Consider the following 19560-nt stretch of genomic DNA (forward strand, 5'->3'; position numbering starts at 1 on the left):
TTACATAAGCTCATAAACAGACTCCTCTGATTTTAGCCAGTGTGAATTTCCCTTACTTCCTTCAGAGCTCATTTGAAGACATTCATTATATTTTACATAGTATTTTTTAATTGAGAGGTTTTTCAGATTACTTCCCTAGCAGATTGTCCCCAATGGCTCTTGCTTGTTCTCATCGCACAGCTTCATGGCTACTTTATTTTCATTATGGATCTGAAATAATTACAAACACCCTCCTTTTTGTTCTCTTTTTGCCTTTTGTTCTAATTAGTCTGATATTTATATTGCCATTACTGTTTAATTTTTGTTTCCATTTACCCAATGCATCTTTGCTCCACTTTTTATTTTTAACCTGTTGTCCCCATTTGCTTCTAAAGACAAGCAAGGAGCAACTGACTGTCCTGGAAGAGCCGTTCACTGTAGGCCGTCATCTCTAGGACGAAGCCTCACTGAGGCAGCCCCCTCTCCACACAGATTCTGAACAAATTGAGAAGTCCAAGCCATGGCATACGGATGCCAAAATATCACCTTAATACTGCCAAGGCTGAACTGAGGATGCACCTAAGTGTAAAAGCAAAACAGACCTACTAGAATTAAGCTAACATAACCTCCCAATTCTTAGGCAATGGTGGCACCAGCCAGATAAACCTTCCATCACGGGGCAGGCAGAGAGACTCCCAAAAGGGAAAGATGGAAAATCTGAGCTCACCGGGCCTGATTTATATTATTTACAAAATCCTCTGACCAAAGTGGTCCAGTCCCTTTCCTGGAGAGAAAAGCATCTAAGGGCTGTAGAGAGGCCAGGAATGACACACCCCAGGTCGGAAGGAAGCATCAGGAGTGAGAGAGAAGTCTCCCTCCTTAATAAAAAACAAGGAAGAGGAAAACAATATTTGCTGAATGTTTGCCATTGTGAACCCTGTCTAGTTTAAATTGATTATTTTAGTTAATCTTTACAAAACCCAGTGAGGTAGTTATATTCCTTTTTATAGGTGAAGATATTGAGGCTCAGAGAATTTACGTATGTCGCCCAGTCTGTAACTCACGTGTAGAGAACGAGAGGAAATTGCTCTAGTCCCTTACCCGCTACAGTAAGGTTGGACATGCAAAGTCCTAATTATTCTACCATCACGTTTCATTTATTCTATTTCCAGAGGTGCCCTTGATATTCAAAGAAGGTTTACTTTTCCTGAAGAAACTTATTTAAATTCCACTGAATGTCTGCATGTGCACTGTCGGGGATACGAGACCAGTTTGGCTGAATGTACCTTTACCAAGAGAAGAGCTAAGGGCTACCAGGGGTTAGCAGGTGTGGTGTGTTACACAGAGAACGCAGGTTGGTGGAGAACTTGCCCGTCACTTTCCCTTCCTTCGAGGTTAGTTATCTCACACCAAGCCCCAGAGTAAGCAAACGACTGATACCCAGGTTCCAGTCACAGAGGCCGTGATATGGACTCTGTCATGTTTGGGGCTTTAGAGCCTAAATTGGTGCTTTTCCCCTATTTTATCTTTTTGCCATTCAAATATTCTTCTACCCAGGTTCCTACAGAGGAAGCAAAGTTGCCCGACTCCGCTTTGCTTTGTTTGAACATCCAGATTAAAGTTATTATGGCAAACACAAGCCAATCAAGCATGAGAAGAAACCTCAGTGTCTCCTTTTAGAGTTCCAGCACATATAGAATACATTTCTTTAAAACCTTTAAGTGATCACATCAGTGGCTAAGTTTCCTGGTAGTCATTGCCACTTTCCCCCTCCGTCCTGACATTGGAATATTTTAGCCACATGTATGGTTTCAAAGACCAAAGCCATAGCCGTCTCTTTTCAGTGCTAAGAAAAAAAAATATACCATCTGGGAAGTGGGTGTGGGGCTTAGTGTGGTGGCATGAAAGGAATGGGTGAGAGCCGGCGTTTGCCAAGGCCAGCAAGAATTCCTCATTCCAGATCCGCCCCCTCAGATTTCCGCGATCGAAACTGATTTTCAGAGATGAAAATGACAGGCCCTCCATAGGCCAGCTTTGGGGCATTTATTTTCCTTGTTAATCACATATACTATGTTGACACTACCAATTCATTTTATATCATTTTTTTGAAGTCTCACTTTATCTTAATGATTCCATTATCCCAAAAATGTGATAAGGATGTCGTGCCACAACTGCATAAATAAATTTCATAAGGTTAATTCCTGCTTTACAGAATTACCAACAGATGAGTCCTTTCAGTGTGTAAATGGGAAATACATTTCTCAGACGAAGGCCTGCGATGGTGTCAATGACTGTGGAGACCAAAGTGATGAGCTGTGCTGTAAAGGTAGATGTGAATCCAGGCTTGAGAGCCCCCAAATCCATTTTCCTGAGGAAAAAAGCAAAATCAACTCTGCCATTGAATTTCAGATTGCACCTCATTCAATTTTAAGAAATGGAAAAAACCTCTCCTACTTATGTGTGCACAGGTTGCCGAGGCGACAGTTTCCTGTGTAAATCGGGTGTTTGTATTCCAAGCCAATACAAATGCAACGGCGAGGTGGACTGCATAACAGGAGACGATGAAGTTAACTGCGAAGGTAATTTAACGTTTGGGGTGACGTTTTTCCATTTTTGAACTCAAGGATTCTGAAGCTTTCCTTTAGGTAGAGTGCAAGCTTAAGGGACCACAGGTGGCTATAGCAGTAAGAATACTACTGAGTGGGCATTTGAAAAACTATGCAATCTTTATCTCTTCCTATTTTTATTTACTAAATATCTACTTATTTCAGGACTTTTTGTTAAAAGAAGTTGTCATATACACACAAAAAACCAGACTATTAGAACGAACCCCTATGTACCCACCAGTCTTGTTCTTCTCCCTTCCAGCTTTGTTTGTTTGTGTGTTTGTTGGAGTGTTTTAAAGCAAATTTCAGATGTTACTTCACCCATACACATGTCTAATGATAAAAAAACACTATATATAAAATCCACTCTCCCATTAGTATACCTAAAATAAAAATAATTCCCCAATATCATTTAATAACACCACGTTCAAATTTCCCCAACTATCCCCAAAATGTCTTTTTTGAGTTAATACGTTCAAATCAGGATCTAAAATAATCTGAATGTTGTGTTTGGTTATTAAGTTTTTAAAGTCTCTTTTATTCTTTAAGATTTACCTCCCCCACCTCCCTACCCCAGTTTTTTTTCATGCTGTTTATTTTTTCTTTATAGAAACTAGATCATTTGCCTATCAGATGTTCCTTATTCTGCGTTTACAAGACTTGATTAGGCCGGACCTGTAATACTAGCACTCTGGGAGGCTGAGGTGGGAGGATCACTTGAGCTCAGGAGTTGGAGACCAGCCAACTGGCACTCTACTCAGGGCAACAGAGTGAGACTCTATCCTAGAAAAAATAAATAAATAAAATAAAAAAATAGAAAAGACTTGATTAGAAGGAAGGTTTATATTTTAGGCAATAGCTCTTGATGAGTTTTGCCATGTCTTTCCTTTTTTTTTTCTGAGACAGATGTCACCCTGGCTAGAGTGCAGTGGTGTCTGCCTAGCTCACAGCAACCTCAAAGACCTGGGCTCAAGCGATCCTCTTGCCTCAGCCTCCCAAGTAGCTGGGACTACAGGTGCACGCCACCATGCCCGGCTAATTTTTCTATTTTTAGTAGAGATGGGATCTTGCTCTTGCTCAGAGCTTGTCTCGAACTCCTGAGTTCAAGCGAAATCAAAGTAAGATGGCATACCGTGGTTTCCTTTTATCTTTTTGTAACTATTAATTTAAGTTGTTACACCATTTCTGAAATATTAATGATGTTTGTATATTTTATTTAAATGAAAATAATCTCTTTGCTATAGTCAGTTTTTTGTTTTGTTTTTAGGAGCCAGGCATACTGCAATACAACGTAAATCTAATTTTTTGAGATGGGAATTTTACTGTATTGCTCAGGCTGGCTTTGAACTCCTGGGCTCAAGCGATCCTCCTGCCTCAGCCTCCCAAGTAACTGGGATTACAGGGGCATGCCACCTATTTTTATAATAGAAAATTTGTATTACAGAATTGAAAACAAAAATAAGGTGCTATGGTTTTATGATATATATATATAGTATTAATATATTGATATGGTATATATTTTTTCTCAGTTAAAAATTATCCTTTGCTGTGGTAAATGTTTGGTCTTGTTTTTTTTTTTCAGGCTTTGCACCTGCGACTCAAGGTAAAAATTTTATTAACATCTTGGGATATTGAAAAATTGAAACAAAACTAAGGTTTTATTGTCTTCTATTTTAATGTTTACTATTTCCTGAGCACGGTATGACTGTGTGTTAGGAATAACCCAGCCTTAGCACAGTTTAGGCATAGAGACCTTTCTTCAGTGTGACAAACTTCTATTCACACACACCCCGTGCACAGCCTGCTGACCAAAACATCACCCACGTTAGCCCTTCCCTGCACATTTCACCTTTGCCGAATACCTTTCTCCTTTTCCTTTCATTTTCCCTCAAAACCAAGGCAGCTCCTGAAGAAATTGCCACCAGAGGAAAGATAGCATCTTTTTATGACAGATGTTTTCTTATTTACTTATATCAGACAGCTGTCCCCAAATCCTCCAACTCTTTGGGGCCACTCTTTTCTTTTTTGCTTTTGTTTGTTTGGTTTGGTTTGGTTGGTTGGTTGGTTGGTTGGTTTGGGATTTTTGTTTGTTTCTTGTTTTTTTGTTAACAGGTCTCGTCATAAGTAACTTTTCTTAAATATTTATATAAAATGACTCAAGTCCCCGGCCCACATAATGCCGGAAGTTCACGGTCCTCCTCAGGGTTTCTTCGGATTCCTGGGGGACCTACGAGCTCAAGATCACCCTGCTCTAAATGTCTAGTCTTGATGATTTTGTTGTATTCTCTCTCACTTGCCATTTTGCCCTCTGAAGCTGCTGTTCTTTTCTTCCCTCCTCTCTCTTCTTTATTCCTTTTTCCTTCCCTCTGCCCCCCTTTTCCTTCCTCCTCCCTCCCTGCTGTTGGAGCTCAGGGGTGAAGGCAGGAGTTAGTGATACACCTCAGCTCATTACACATGACCATCATCAGCCCAGGCACCGCCCCTCTCTTTTTTACCTACTTATTCCTCTTTATCCCGAGACCTCACTTCCATTACCTCCCCCACAGACAGCCATTTTAAAATGGTTTAATGTATACGCCTTTCTGTTTGTATGCATTCTTATCTAATGTGTATTGTCTTGTGAGCATACGTTTTTCATTTACATAGTATTGTAGGTCTCATGTTTACTTTTCACAAAGGATTACATTTTAAAGATCTGTCCGTGTTGCTCTGTGTCCATCTCATCTGTTGCTTCTAACTGCTGCGTAGAATACTCTGCTCTTTTCATCTTTCACAATTTCCTTTCCATTTTATCAGCAATGCACTCTAAACCCACAGCCGCAGTGTGATAGCTTCCTCTCCTTACGGATGAGTGGGAGGATTTCCTTGAGACATCCAGCTGGGCAAGTGTCTCAGTCCATTTTGTATTGCTGTAACAGAATACCACAGACTGGGTAATTATAAAGAAACGAAATTTCTTATGGTTGTGGAGGCTGGGGAGTCCAAGGCTGAGGGGGCCCACGTCTGGTCAGGGCCTTCTTACTGTGTCATGCCACGGCAGGGGGTGGAAGGGCAGGAGAGTCAGAGAGAGCAAGAGGGGGATGAACTCACTTGTTATAACAAGCTCACCCCTGCTACATCTAACCTACTCCCAAGAGAACTTCCTTAATCCATTCACGAGGGCGGAGGCCTCATGATCTAATCACCTCTTCTTAGGCTCCACCCGCCAACGCTGTTGCACGGGGGATTAAGTTTCCAACACATGAACTTTGGGGGGTGCATTCAAACCATAGCAGCAAGGAATGTTGAGTCTTGGGGTGTACAACTCCTTAATTTGACTGCTAGTGCCTGTATGTTCTTGGCAGAGCTGTCACGTACCAATCCTCAGTGCCGCCATATGCCGGAGGGGTCTCCTCAACCCAGCATCGTCCAGCTCGCTAGTTTGCTAGTCTCATACTGTCGAGGGATGGCATTCTTTATTAACTAGAATGTTCGTAATGACCAATGATTTTGGGTTTCTCTTCATGTGCATACTAGCTTTTTGAGTTTTCTCTTCTTTTTCTTTCCTCTGTTCTTTCACCAGTTCACATCCTTTGCTTAATTTCATACTTCTTTCATTGAAATCTTCTTTCTCATTGATTTGCAAGGGTTCCTTTTACAGCCTAGATACTAATCTATTGTCAGTTTTGGACAATACAAATACCTTCTTTCCTCTTGTCATCCATCTTTTAACTCTATCCATGGTGATATCTATTGAATAGAAATCCCTAATTTTTATATAATGAAAGTTGCCAATTGTTTTTCTTATGGTTTGTGCTTTTGAAGCTTTGTGCTGCCATTCTTCCATCCAAGTACCGACCGGGCCCGACCCTGCTTAGCTTCCGAGGGCAGACGGGATCCGGCGTGGTCAGGGTGGGGTGGCCGCAGACTGTGCTGCTCTTCTTATACCTGGTACACCTCAGCTACACTGGACTTTCCCCATGTTCCTTTGCTGAGCATTTAATGTGAATATTTGAGTCTTCTCTGATTCGTGAGGGTGTTTTTGTGAATGCTTCTGAGAGCCTCTCTCTCCCCAGAAAACAACTTAGGGGGGGTGGCATAACAGACATGTATGCTGGCCCCAAAGAGAACTCGGGAAATCCAGGGACAGGACACGGGATTGCAGCAGAGTAACATTGCCCTCCTGGACTGGGGTGGGGAACCTGTGGCCTTCTAGGTCCTTAAGTGCAGCCTTTTGACTGAACCCAAATTTTACAGAACAAATCTTTTTATTTTTATCAATACATTTTTGTTCATCTTTTATATTTTTATTTTTAAAATGAACATATTTAAAATACCAAAGGATAAAATAAGTTGCAGGGATACAATCCTTCCAGATTGACTGGCACACTTAGAGCATTAGTGAGCCATAGGGGCTAAAGTGACAGCTGCTATGCTCATAATTTGGTTCTAACTCCCCCCACCTGACTGGTGTCGGTACCGCACGAGGCTGATTGTTGAGAGTTTATGGGGGTCGAGTGCACCCCGGTTATCAGCTTTTGACAACCATGACTGTGTTTCTGTTTGAAGTGGAATTTGTGAATAGCTGCACAGCTCGACAGTATTTTTTAATTCTGTCTGCTTAACAGCCCATTGTGTCAAAGAGACCAAGAGAACGCTGAAGGAAGAAAACAGATTTTTTTAATGAGGATTGGGAATTGCAATATTATCTTGTTTCTGCTAAAGATAAGATGATTGGCTTGCTTTGTGATACTGCAATATCAGCATTAAAGAAATTCAATGGTCATCAGCTTATAACACTCATAAGGACCACAGATATTTTAAATTAGAGGGAGAGGCACAAAAGGTTGTATTGCAGAAATTAAAAGATGAAAAGCAAAAGCAAAGACAATTCTTTCAAGCAGCGATGAGACCTGGAAATAATGCCACTAGAGCAACTTATAAAGTAGCTTATATACTCAGGTAAAAAAGGAAGCCATTCAGTAATGTAGAAATTTGAAAGAACACATTGCTGAAGTTGTAGGATGGTTAGACGCCAATAATGTTTCAAAATACAAACAACTGCCTCTTTCAAGCAGAACCATAACTGATTGGCAGCCTGAATTAGCCTTCAACTTAACAACTTCATGCAATACTTCAAAAGGAAAATATATAGGATTCAATCACTTTGGATGAATCAACTGATACTACTAATTTGGTGAAGGTTTTATACTTTATTTGGATCATAACAGAAGATTTTCTTTGCTATGAAGAGTTACTTGCTTTGGGCACTCTTGCAAACAGAACTCAGGGAATAGATATCTTCAACAACTTTCAAGATAAATGTCATGAAGTTGGACAACATTTGGTAAATTTAGTGAGTGTATGTACAGACGGTGCACCTTCCATGACAGGAAAACATGAAGGGTTTATTCGCACAGATAAAAAAAAGTATTAACAGATGCAGATGCTCTCATTTCTTTTCATTGTATCTTGCACCAGCAAAATCTCTGTGCTAAAGCTACTATTTTAAATGACACTTTGCAACAAGTTATACTTAATGCTAACTATATTCATGCAAATGCAACATGGCATTGTTAGTTTTGTAACATGCTAGCGTTGAATGATGAGGTATTCAATGTAGACTTGCTGTATCATTCTAAAGTGTGTTGGCTATCACAGAGACAGGTGTTAGCCAAAATTTTATCTCTGCAAAAACAGATAGTTAAATTTTATGAAGAACAGAATCAGCAATGTGAATTATTGACAGAAGGTTTCTATAGGGATGCAGCATTTCTGTGTGATGTCAAATCAAAACAACTTGAATATTCCTTTGCAAGGTAAAACTAAGTCTATACATGACATGTGGCAAAAACTCCAAACATTTCAAAAAAGGCTACCTTTTTTCAAAACACATCTTTTTCAAGAGGAAATTTCAGATGAATATTTTCCCCAGTTAGCAAAGGTCATTGATAAGCAGGACGATGTATGTGAATCATTTGAAGAATACACAGCTGTTATAGACCTATTAACTAGAGAACATAATGAAAGGTTCACAGACTTTGCGAATCATGACGTCACTATCAAATTAGCATTTCAGCTTCACCTAGTTGGTATCACCGAGGCACCTAAAGAACTACAGATGGAATTGATTGAGCTCTCAGTAGATGACATTTTAAAATCATTGATGCTAAGAAAGATCCAATTGAAATACGGAAAAATGCAATAGAATACCCACGCCTTCAGCAACATGCTGGAAAAATGCTTTCTTGCTTTTCTACCACTTACTGCTGCAAATCTACATTCTCCTACCTAGCCCAAATCAAGACACCCTTAAGGTCACAAATGACTGATACGCATCTAGAGGACCAACTGAAACTGTGGACCTCCATGTTGCAACCAAATATTCAAATGCTTTCCAACAAAAAGCAGACACAACAAAGTCATTAAAAGGTTAGTTAACTTTAAAACTAACAAATATTTTTCATTTTTTTTTGAAATTATTAAGTACATAGTAGTTAGACTTTTACAAAATTATGTATGTTTTTAAGTCTATCTAATTGAAGTTTCTCGAATGTGGCCTTGTTTGATTACAGCTAAATTAACGTGGTGGCCTTCCAACATGAAAAGGTTCCCACCCCTGTCTGGACTATGACATCGCAGCCACATCTTCATCCAAGGCAGAGCGACGTGTTGGTGGGAATCCGCCTTCACATCCCCAGGTCAAGGAAATTATGATCCTGTCTAGGATGGCAGAGTGAAGATGAAAACGTCTTGTATAATTTCAAGAAAAAGTCTAAGGGGAAAAAGAATCTTTTTTTCTTATGACTTCTGCATCCCGGCTGCCTAATGCTAACCATACCTAATACTGAAACCAGTGAAATATCTTTGTTTGCATGAACCCGTAAGAAGTGTCTTATTCGGTACCAAACGAGAGGAGCCTTTTAAATGTCACTCTACTGGTCAGTGTTGGTGAGGGCTCCCTGCCCATGGGAAGACCTTGTGAATGCAGAGTTGAGGAAGAAGCTTTTCCTCTCTGACCTGTGCATTTTGCCTGCTCTAAATACAGAAAACTGTGGCACCAAGAGTCTCACCACTCACTTACACCAAGAGACACCTCCAGTTTGTGCCAGAAAGAATTTCTGTAGAGTTCCCCTTGAGCCTTTACAATTACCTAACTACAGAAGGAAAATAAGATGACATGCTTTGGGGATTTTGTACAGTCCTTTTAAAGGGAACACAAATTTTAAGGCAGAAAATCATTATCTAAGTTTAAATGATTTTAATAATTTAATTTTCTCTGTAAATACAACTTTAAACATTGGAACTTTTTGTTTTATCATAGAAGAAACAGAAATTTTGACTGCTGATATGAATGCAGGTAAGTTAACATTATACTTTTTTATTAGTGTTTCACTAGTTTAGACAGAAATTTTAACATGATTTGTGTATATGCATGTATGTATATCTAATTGATTCAAGCAACAATTAACTTTGGTATCAATTTAAATTGCAAACATAACGTTATTCTTCTCCTTTTCCTATCACTTTTAGGAAAAACCGCATAAATGATTCTTGAGAACTGTTTTTAAAACCGAGTTCATTTATATGGCCAGTTTTGAAGTGAAAACAATGCTCTTGTCCTATGTAAACTTTTTCTCTTTTTCTTTTTCCCCTTTTTTTGACCCATGGCAGAACTCTTCTTAAAATATGTAAACTTTCAGATATGAACTTTGTCAGATCAGTTTTGTCAGAACAACCATGTTTCAGGCATGACTTATGACGCACATTTTTGAAATAGAAAAATAATAGACGTTAACTGAATTAATCTGTTATTTTGTAATGTTTTAAATCATGATAACAGAAAACCTTTGAAAACCCGTGCCCTGGCTAGTTGTGCACTAAGAGGCAAATTAAATTAAAGTATTAAGTTGCTGGGAAGATAGTAGTTGATTAGGGATTTGGAGTCAGACATCCTGCGTTAAATCCTGACTCAGCCATGTACTAGCTCTGCAACCTTAGGTGAGTAACTTACCCTCAGATACGCACCGGGAATACAAAAGCTCCCTGTTTCGGGAGGGTTTTAAAGTGAAGTTCATGTAAGACTCCCTTCTAATTGTCAGTCCTCAAAATTAATTAATATTTTTTAATCAGGCAATGAGCTGAAAGATTTAGATCTCCAAGCTACAGATATTAGTCAAAGGGGATTTTCAACAAAGGCCCTTTATGTTCTACTCGAGGTAACATTAATTTTCAGATACTACCCACGCCGGTTTCACAGTCGTCAGTGAGGTGTCTCTTCTTTGAAAGGTCTAAGCAAAAACTTAAGACTTACCGTCACACTCTTCCCCTAACCCAGTTCTTAGGATGGGTGAGACGAAAAAAAAAATCTTCTATGCACGTTCATTCACAACTTCTCTCTTTCGGGGGCCTATCTTATTTTGGTATTTCTAAAATGATTAACAGTGATATAAATTTTCCTTTCTCATTTGGGGTTAATAAGCAAGTTTACAAAAATTTTCACGACATGGTAAGATATAGAAAATAAAGGGAGCATCTTATACTTTTACTTTCTTCCATTGTCATGAATTCTCCTGCAAATTCATGTCTTAAGTCCTGCTGTACTGTGTTTTCTCAGTGACAAAGGAGCCACGTCTGCACGCTCAGAGACAGAGGAAAGAAACATTGTCACATGTCAAATGGCTAAAAAACATCCCCCTGCCTGCCGATCTGCTTGTCCAGGGGTGCCTGGCCCATCACCTCGCAGGGTTAAAATGATGATTAAATGAGATAAATTATATACAAAGTGCTTAGTATGGGGCCTGACACATAGAAAGTACTCAGTATTAATATCATTAATGCTAATATTAATATTATTGAAGAGAGTTCCATCTAAACAGCTTCTAGAAAGTAAAAACTATGAGAGTGAGACAACACAGTTCCCCACGTTGATGACTTCAGAACGTGCTTCTCTCCTGAGCTGTCACCGCAGCAATGCCTGCTGTGCGGCATCTCCCGTCTGCGAGGGGCTGGTACCTGTCCAACCCCTCGGCCAGCCCATTTCTGTCACTAGTCCACCTTTAGGCAGAACTTCAGAGAATCAAGCCAATGCTAGTATTAAGCCAGAATTTTTGAACAAGGTGAATAGCACAGTTTAGCATTCAGAATAACTGACCAATGAATCCAGCCTGTTTTATATTAGCTGTGACTCTGCTGTTTTTGTGGCATGGATAATCAACAAGTGTCTGTCCACAGGGTAATGGGTTCAAAATAATAATGATACGGTCTCTTCCTTTCTTGAAGAAAGAAAACGGATAAAGTCATTATTACCTAAGCTATCCTGTGGAGTTAAGAACAGCGTCCACGCTCGAAGGAAACGAGTGGTGGGAGGAAGGCCTGCTCACCACGTGGTAAACCTGCATGAAAAACCGCAGCGCGCCTTCCCCGGAACAGCCAGAGCTGGGGAAGAAAAGGAGGGCTGATGTGATTGCAAGAGGCTGGGAGTCTTACAATGCATATATCTTAGGGCTGTTTGCATCACTTTCTGTTAGAATGGCAGTGACCACATAAATGTTTTCTACAGGAAGACTTCCCATGGCAGGTGGGAATTAAGGAAGCTGACGGAATCTCCTGTGGGGGAATTTATATCGGTGGCTGTTGGATTCTCACTGCTGCACATTGTGTCAGGTAAAAAATGTCTTCAATACATTTTAGATTTCCTGAAACAGTGAAAATGAGCAATAGAGATTGTGGCAGACGATAAGCAAAAGCATATCTGAGATCACTTGAGGCCAAGAGTTCCCAGTCAGCCTGGGCAACATAGCAAGACCCCATCTCTAAAAACAAGTTTAAAAATTAGCCAGGTGTGGTGGTGTGGCCTGTTGCCCCAATGACTGGGGAGGCTGAGGCAGGAGGATCCTCGAGGCCAGAAGTTCAAAGCTACAGCGAGCCCTGATTGCGCCACTGCACTCTAGCCTGGGCAATGCAGCAAGACTCTGTCTCTAAAAAACAAACAAACAAACAAAATGCATATCTGAGAAAAGCCATTGATGTTCCACTCTATTAATGGCTAAATATCCTCTGGTATTCATGACCAAACTCCAGAGGCCAATCGCCCAGAAAATACTATGTTCTCCACAGACCATGCTGCTGATCCCACTGGCGAGGGCAGATCAACCCATAGGGGCCGGGGTACTGGGCTTGGCTCCTTTGCATGGTGGGGCAGTGGGTCGGTGCTGCTTGCATGTTGTTCTCCACTCTGCCCCATCTCTCTCTTCTCTGCCGTGCAGCAAGAGTAATGGTTCCATACCCACTTTGGATCACTTACAACTTAAAATTCAGTGGCTCGGCATTCCTCTTAGGATAAACGTTTTGTTCACAAAACGTTGACCTGGCCCATTAGCCCCCGTCACCTGACCCTACGTACACTTGCCAGTCTCCTCTTGCCCCACAGCGCCTCCTCCTGCTCTCTTCTCCACCCCCCGGGCTTGTCTCAGCTACTCCAGTGCATTTGCTACTGCTGCAAAGGGACCTTCGTCCCTTCCCAGGGACCTGCATTGTTTCCCCTGCCTGGAATGACCTTCCTTACCCTTGTTCCCTGGTAGTGCTGCCCTTTATTCAGATCTCAGCTCAATCTTTACTTCCTCAGAGAACCTTCCCTGACTCCTCTGAGTCAAAGCCCTCTTGATAAGTTCTTAAAAGCCCACAGACTGTTCATTTCTCTCACTTTTCACAGTAGAGTACGTGTCTTCATCAGTGTGATCACCCATTCAATGCCGCATCTTTCCCTAGACCCTGAGCTCCATGAGAGCAGGAACTTTTTCAGCTTTTGTTCACCACTGCACCCACGGCCTAACACAGTGCCTGGGATTGATAGCACGTTGATCCCGGTGCCTAACACAGTGCCTGGGATAGACGGCGGGTTCATCCCTGTGCCTAACGCAGTGCCTGGGATGGACGGCAGGTCCATCCCTGTGCCTAACGCAGTGCCTGGGATAGATAGCACGTTCGTCCCTGTGCCTAACACAGTGCCTGGGATAGACGACAGGTTCACACTAACTTTGTTGAATAAATTTGAATGAATAAACAGAGTTTATTCAGGTTTATTACCTTTCAGCAATATTCAGGACCTCTTATCCAGAAAAATAACCGAAATTAATATGAATGACAGAATTCTTGGAACACTGTTCGTAAAAGTATCCTGAACAGCTCATTATCTTCTAGGGCATCACCGTTTAACTGTAAGGTGATTACCTAAGTCATCCTTATATAAGGATAAGATCTGTTCAGTTTATTATGGTTGAGAAAGCAGAAAATATGCAGATAGTTCATTCTTTAAAGATTTCCATTAAATTGTTTAAGTTTTATTGCTTAACGAAAATCCATTTTATGAAATACTTAATTGTTTGGAAACGCTAGACTCTGAGGTTTTTATTTAGCATTGTTATTCAGAACAAACCACCGAACAAAACCTGAGCTATGATAGTTCACCAAAGTGACTCTATATTGTTCCCTGGGAAGATGGTGGTAGATGCCCAATTTGCTTGAAACCATGAGTTGAAGATTGGTATGAAAATGGAGTGAGACATACAAACAGGCAATATTTAGCACATTCACTATTTCAACAGGACTTCAAAGCAACTACTATGTTCCATGTGCAATACGAGGCTTCAGGGCTGCAGAGACGAACTAGATCCCAGCTCTGACTTCAAGCAGCACAGGCTGGCGGGAAGAAAGGCATGTGAACAAATAAATAAAGTGCAGTGATAGCATGAAATCAGTCTTAAGGGTCAGGATGAGGTCTGCGTGGTCTTTGCCCTGAGAACCTCTGGGGTTGGCAGAGTAACGAGAGTATATGGTCCAACTCCCCAGTTCCTCGACTGTATTTCTGGCAAGATGGCGTCTGGCCTCTGCTTAACACTTGCGTGATGGCTCGCACACTCCTAAGGCAGCAAACTCACTGCACTCTGGGGCAGCTCTGGTTGTTAGTGAGTTCTTTATGTTCCTGATATTGAGCAGGTGGTGGATTATTCCTCTCTTTACCACTCACCACTGACCTAAATCTGCGCTAAGTCCACTTAACCTCACTGCTTCATGACAGCAAGAATTTTAAAAATCTGGGAAAATGAAAAATGTCCTCTAAAAGGGAGGATGTAAAGATGAAGTGTCAGAATTCTATACTTACCTTTTTTTCTCAATATATTTTATTTCCCCCTCCTCCTTTTTTTTTTTTTTTTTTGCTATAGAGTCAGTAAAACGCACCGTTACCAAATCTGGACATCATTATTAGACTGGATAAGACCTAATCGTGAGATAAAAGTCGAATTGGCGAATAGAATTATTATCCACGAAAAATACAATGCAAGCACCTACCAAAATGACATAGCTTTGATAGAAATGAAAGGCTACCCAAACCCGAAAGTCTGTAAGCTACCTAAGTCCACTCCCGCCTGCGTCCCCTGGTCTCCATATCTGTTCCAACCTAATGACAGATGCATCGTTTCGGGCTGGGGCCGAGGAAAAGGTATGTTTTATAACTCGTTAATCAGAATCCAGGGGCTGAACATGGATGGGGTAGACATGCGTGGGCGCTAATGTCCTAGGACTCAGAGAGGAACACAGCATCGCGTCTAGAAAAGTGGGTGTGCAGCCAGGGCTGGCTTCATGGATCTGTGACCTGTGCAGTTGCCCGGCACCCCACGTGCACAAGGGCCCCATGCTCTACTGTCACCAACATGAAACTTTCAATAATTTTTGAAAGGGCCTCACCCCCCATTTCCATTTTTCACCGGATCCTGCAAATTATGTAGCCAGTCCGCACCCAGGCCTTCGATGGATGCATGCGCTCTCTCCGTGATCCTGAAGCAAACGTTTCGGGGTAGCCATCCACCAGGAAAAAATATGTAGACAGCAGACATACAGCAGGGACTCTTTGGATCGGTTGGGGGAGATGTGGATGAAAGATAAAGAGGTCTGGAAGGGAGAGCCTTGGTAGGTGTTGAATCACTGATTCTCACAACCCTCCCGCTCTTTCCCTCCTCTCTCCTTCCCCAGTCCCTGGGCCCCAGCCAGCCCACAAAGAGAAAGAGAACATAAGGAATTCATTCTCTGAACGTCTAAGAAGACTTGAGGTGAACACTTGACACGAATAAGAGATGTGGACACTTAGGAACAAATTATTAGAAAGACCTGCTGAATTAGAGATTAGATTAGAATTAAACTACCCAACACTTCCCCTTCATCTTGAAGATTTAACCTTGAAACGTAGCTTCCCTTTGATAGCTTAGACTCTTTGTTAGCAGAAACCCTAAGTAACTTCACTACGCTGGTCTTCTAGACTCACACTCCAACGCATTCTTTATAATTGCCACATTGAAAAGTATAAAATATATTAATATGTTGAAACTGACCTAGATTTGTAGTTCACTTGAATACCCAACTTATAAAATACTAAATTTTATTAGGAAACAATTCATCCAGTTATTGTGTCCTTATATTTGTTCTTTTTTTAAAAAAAACCGTTTCATTATGTACATTTATAAGTATACAGAAAAGCAGAGATTAGAGTATAGCACACCCTTACTCATTCATCAGCCAGTTTCCACAATTATCAACATTCTGCCATTCTTCTTTTACCTCCCTGTATCAACCAGGGTCTCAATGGGGCAATCGGGGAGGTTTACCTATAAAGGGGTTAATTACAAAGATGTGAGTGGGAGTCGGGGAACCACAAGGGCTACGCAGGTGCCCAGGACTAGCAGTACCAGAGCTGTCGCAACTAGATTTGAAGGCAGAAGGGAAGGAGAAGTTACCAGAAGGAGAGGGTGTCAGATAGATCAGGCCACCTAGAGAGAAGCAAAGACCTAGAGTATAGCCGGCCCAATCTCATTATCCTCCCTCCTGCCGGGATCCTCTTTGTCCGGAACCAGCTGGAAGCCAGAGGCCAGGGGTCTCCTGTGGAGGCAGTCCCCACAGGTGGGGCTGTCAGGGCAGAGCCAGGGCGCTGAAGGGACAGTCAGGAGCTGTGCAACGTGTTCCCCACACATCTTTCCTGGAGCATATTAAATCATATCCCAGACATCGTGTCATTCCACACGTGGGTACTCCAGGGTATGCCTTTACCAGATAAGGATACGACACCATTTCATACCCAACAAAACAAAACTGATTCCTTGCTGTGATCTAATAACCAGTCCGTGTTTAATATTTCCCATCTATTTATGAAAATATTTTTACAGTCAGATTATTTGAATCAAGATCCAAACAAGGTCTACGCATTGCACTTGGTGGCTTTTTTTCTTAAATCTCTTTTAATGTAGAACAGTTACCCCTTCCTTTTATTTAAAATGTATTCATTAAAGAAACTGAATAATTCTTATTTTAGAATTTCCACACCTTGAAGTTGGCTGATCGTATCCTTGACCTGGCATCTGACACGCTCTTCGATTCCATGTACTCTCCGTAAACTGGTAGTTAGATAGATTCTCATGCAGTGATTAATATATTAGTCAAATATGGCTTAACACATTTATTGAGCATTTACTATATGTGCAAAGTGGTAATGCTAAAGTGCTAGGATTTCACTGGTAAAAAATACGGACCCAGTCAACAGACAAAGAGAAACAGAGGTTGCCAGGTTGAAAGATGAAGGGCAGCTCACAGCGCACTCACCGGCCACCTTGAAGTCGAGAGGTAAAAATTCTGTGCTTTTGCTGCCTCCACCTGGGTTCGATTACAGGTCGAGACACTTACCATACAGAGGAGCCGTCAGACAAGAATGACACCATCAGACAGCAGAATGTGACAAAATACCTTAAGAATCGTACAAAACAAGAGTGCAGAGGAGGAAGCTAACTCCTGAGGCATTAAAAATTCCTTGCAGTTTTCAAAGACTTTTCCTGAGTTAGAGAAAGTGATAAATTATTAAGTTTAAAAAAGGCCTTGTTCTGAGAAAGGCAGCCATCCCGAGACCAACTTGAAGTAAAGCTTGAAGGAAAAAAAAGACACTCCTTCCTGATTTGCCATATCCTTCGGTAGATTTTTATCTCCCTCTGCTTCTCAGGAGAGTAGAACACTATTCTACAATTAACTACTACGTGAGCACTACAGTGCTAGCGTCTGCGGGGGTGTCCTCGCAGGAAAAACCAGAGGTCTCTGTCCCTAGGTACTTCATAGATTAATTGAGAGGAGGAGTCATTTGGCATCAGGTGCTTAGCATATAATCGAATTACTGTGAGTTCATGCATTAATTAATTATGTAAATATTTATTAAGCAGCTACTCTGTGCTGGCATGATTCCGGGTGCTGGTGAAGAATGAGTCAGGCCTACCCCCTGTCCTCCTGGAGCTTCGGGTGGCCAGGAAGCTGACACGGAATGAGAAACTGTAGCATAAAGATCGCTGAGATCTGGGGAAAAGGAGGAGGGGAGAGGGGGCAAAGATTCCCTCCTTATCCGTGAGACATCTCACCCTGTATTCTTGTTTTCCTCAACTTCCCTGATCTGTGAGCAGTACCTGGCCCTTCTCTTGCCTTGGATCAAAGATGTTCAAGTCCCGAAACTTGTACTTAAATAGAAAGAAAATCCCAACTCCCCTTCGAATCACTTCACATCACTTAGGAAATGGATTTCCTCCCAGACACAGACATTGATAACTTCATATGTATTTTCTTTATTCAAACTTCTTATACTAAAAAGTTATTTTCACTCTAACAAGCACTTTAAAGGAAATAGAGATCGTAAGAAGATGGGAGGTATTTATGTGAGAAGATCCCATCTCTGATTCCTGTCCACTGCCTGACTGAACGCAGAAACCAAAGGCGAAAGATTTTCTCCCATTCATCTCAGGGTACCAGTCCTTTTTTAATGAGTGTGACTTTAGACCACATGTTCAATAACCCCCTTGGCCTATCCGTGCAATTTTAGAAAGACGATTACAGAAATGGGGATACAAGGAGAGTATGATTAAATACGCTAAGGCGTTGTCCGCAAAAGCGTATGTGTGTGTTGAAGAATATATACTCTTTTATAGCCCTGATGGTCTACTAAGTTACGAGAGTATTTAGATTTCTCATTTGTGACTTCTAAATGTTTGTTTGTTTCCTCACTTTGTTTAGATAAACAAAAGGTCTTTTCACTTAAGTGGGGTGAAGTTAACCTAATTGGCAACTGCTCTAAGTTTTACCCAAATCGCTTCTATGAAAAAGAAATGCAATGTGCAGGTAAGTGCTAAGTGGCTCATCGGGGATCCAAAATGTTCCCGCTGGCGAACTCCTCCTCCTCCCTGCCTGTCAGCCCCCCTGCTCTGGGCCCTGACCTTCCATTCGGCCTTCTGGCTGTTCCATCGTCAGACTGTTTCCATGCCTTCCCTGTAGCTCACATTCCCTTATTCTAATACTGAGAGGGAAAGTCCTCCGAAAGCTATTATATACCAGTCCAGCAAGGTGACTCAGAGCACGGACTTTGGAACCAGACCTGGATCTATATCCCGGTTTTCACCAATTACTAGTCATGTGACCTGGAGCAGGTTTCCTCATTTGGAAAATTGAGGCTCTAAAGAGATAGGGAAACAGAGGGCAGAGCAGTTACCTAATTTGCCCAAAATCTTGAAGACAAGAGGTGGTACACCCAGGACCAAAACTAAAACTACTTCTAAATAAAAATTCAAGTTATCTCATCTCAAACGCCCCCAGTTGGAAGTAGGTTCCCCTCCTTGGAGATCACACTGCCCTTCTTATGCCATGGTCTCTGTTGATATCATGGTTACGCTAATTCTCCTAACCAACACAACACAACGGCTGGGTCCCAGCCAGTGTATTTAGGATGCTTTATTGAAACCATTCAAATAGTGTATTACCGACAGAGGCAGTTATTGACATCCTACAACTTCTTGGATACAGCAATTTAAAAATTTTAGAAAGTCGGAAGAGTGAGAAGACAGCGCTCTCCTGTCTTGAAATGGAGTTCAGGATTACAGTGGACCAAAGGGGTGAATAGCACCAAATCTGCCAGGAGGCAGTA

The 19560-nt window shown here is 41.4% G+C and overlaps 1 protein-coding gene across 1 annotated transcript in view; it reads left to right on the forward strand.

The window, feature by feature from the left end:
• The window catches only part of CFI (complement factor I), a 46031-nt gene that overhangs the window by 13351 nt on the left and 13120 nt on the right, over positions 1 to 19560 (forward strand). Inside the window, exons 4-12 of the mRNA XM_012655129.1 lie at positions 1094 to 1333; positions 2192 to 2305; positions 2448 to 2558; positions 4168 to 4188; positions 9889 to 9924; positions 11847 to 11953; positions 12127 to 12230; positions 14789 to 15066; positions 18657 to 18761. Coding sequence (XP_012510583.1) covers positions 1094 to 1333; positions 2192 to 2305; positions 2448 to 2558; positions 4168 to 4188; positions 9889 to 9924; positions 11847 to 11953; positions 12127 to 12230; positions 14789 to 15066; positions 18657 to 18761 — 1116 coding nt within the window. The remainder of the gene's footprint in view (positions 1 to 1093; positions 1334 to 2191; positions 2306 to 2447; positions 2559 to 4167; positions 4189 to 9888; positions 9925 to 11846; positions 11954 to 12126; positions 12231 to 14788; positions 15067 to 18656; positions 18762 to 19560) is intronic.

The sequence above is a fragment of the Propithecus coquereli genome, unplaced genomic scaffold (assembly GCF_000956105.1).
Source record: "Propithecus coquereli isolate 6110/MARCELLA unplaced genomic scaffold, Pcoq_1.0 Scaffold46, whole genome shotgun sequence".
Taxonomy (NCBI): Eukaryota; Metazoa; Chordata; class Mammalia; order Primates; family Indriidae; genus Propithecus; species Propithecus coquereli.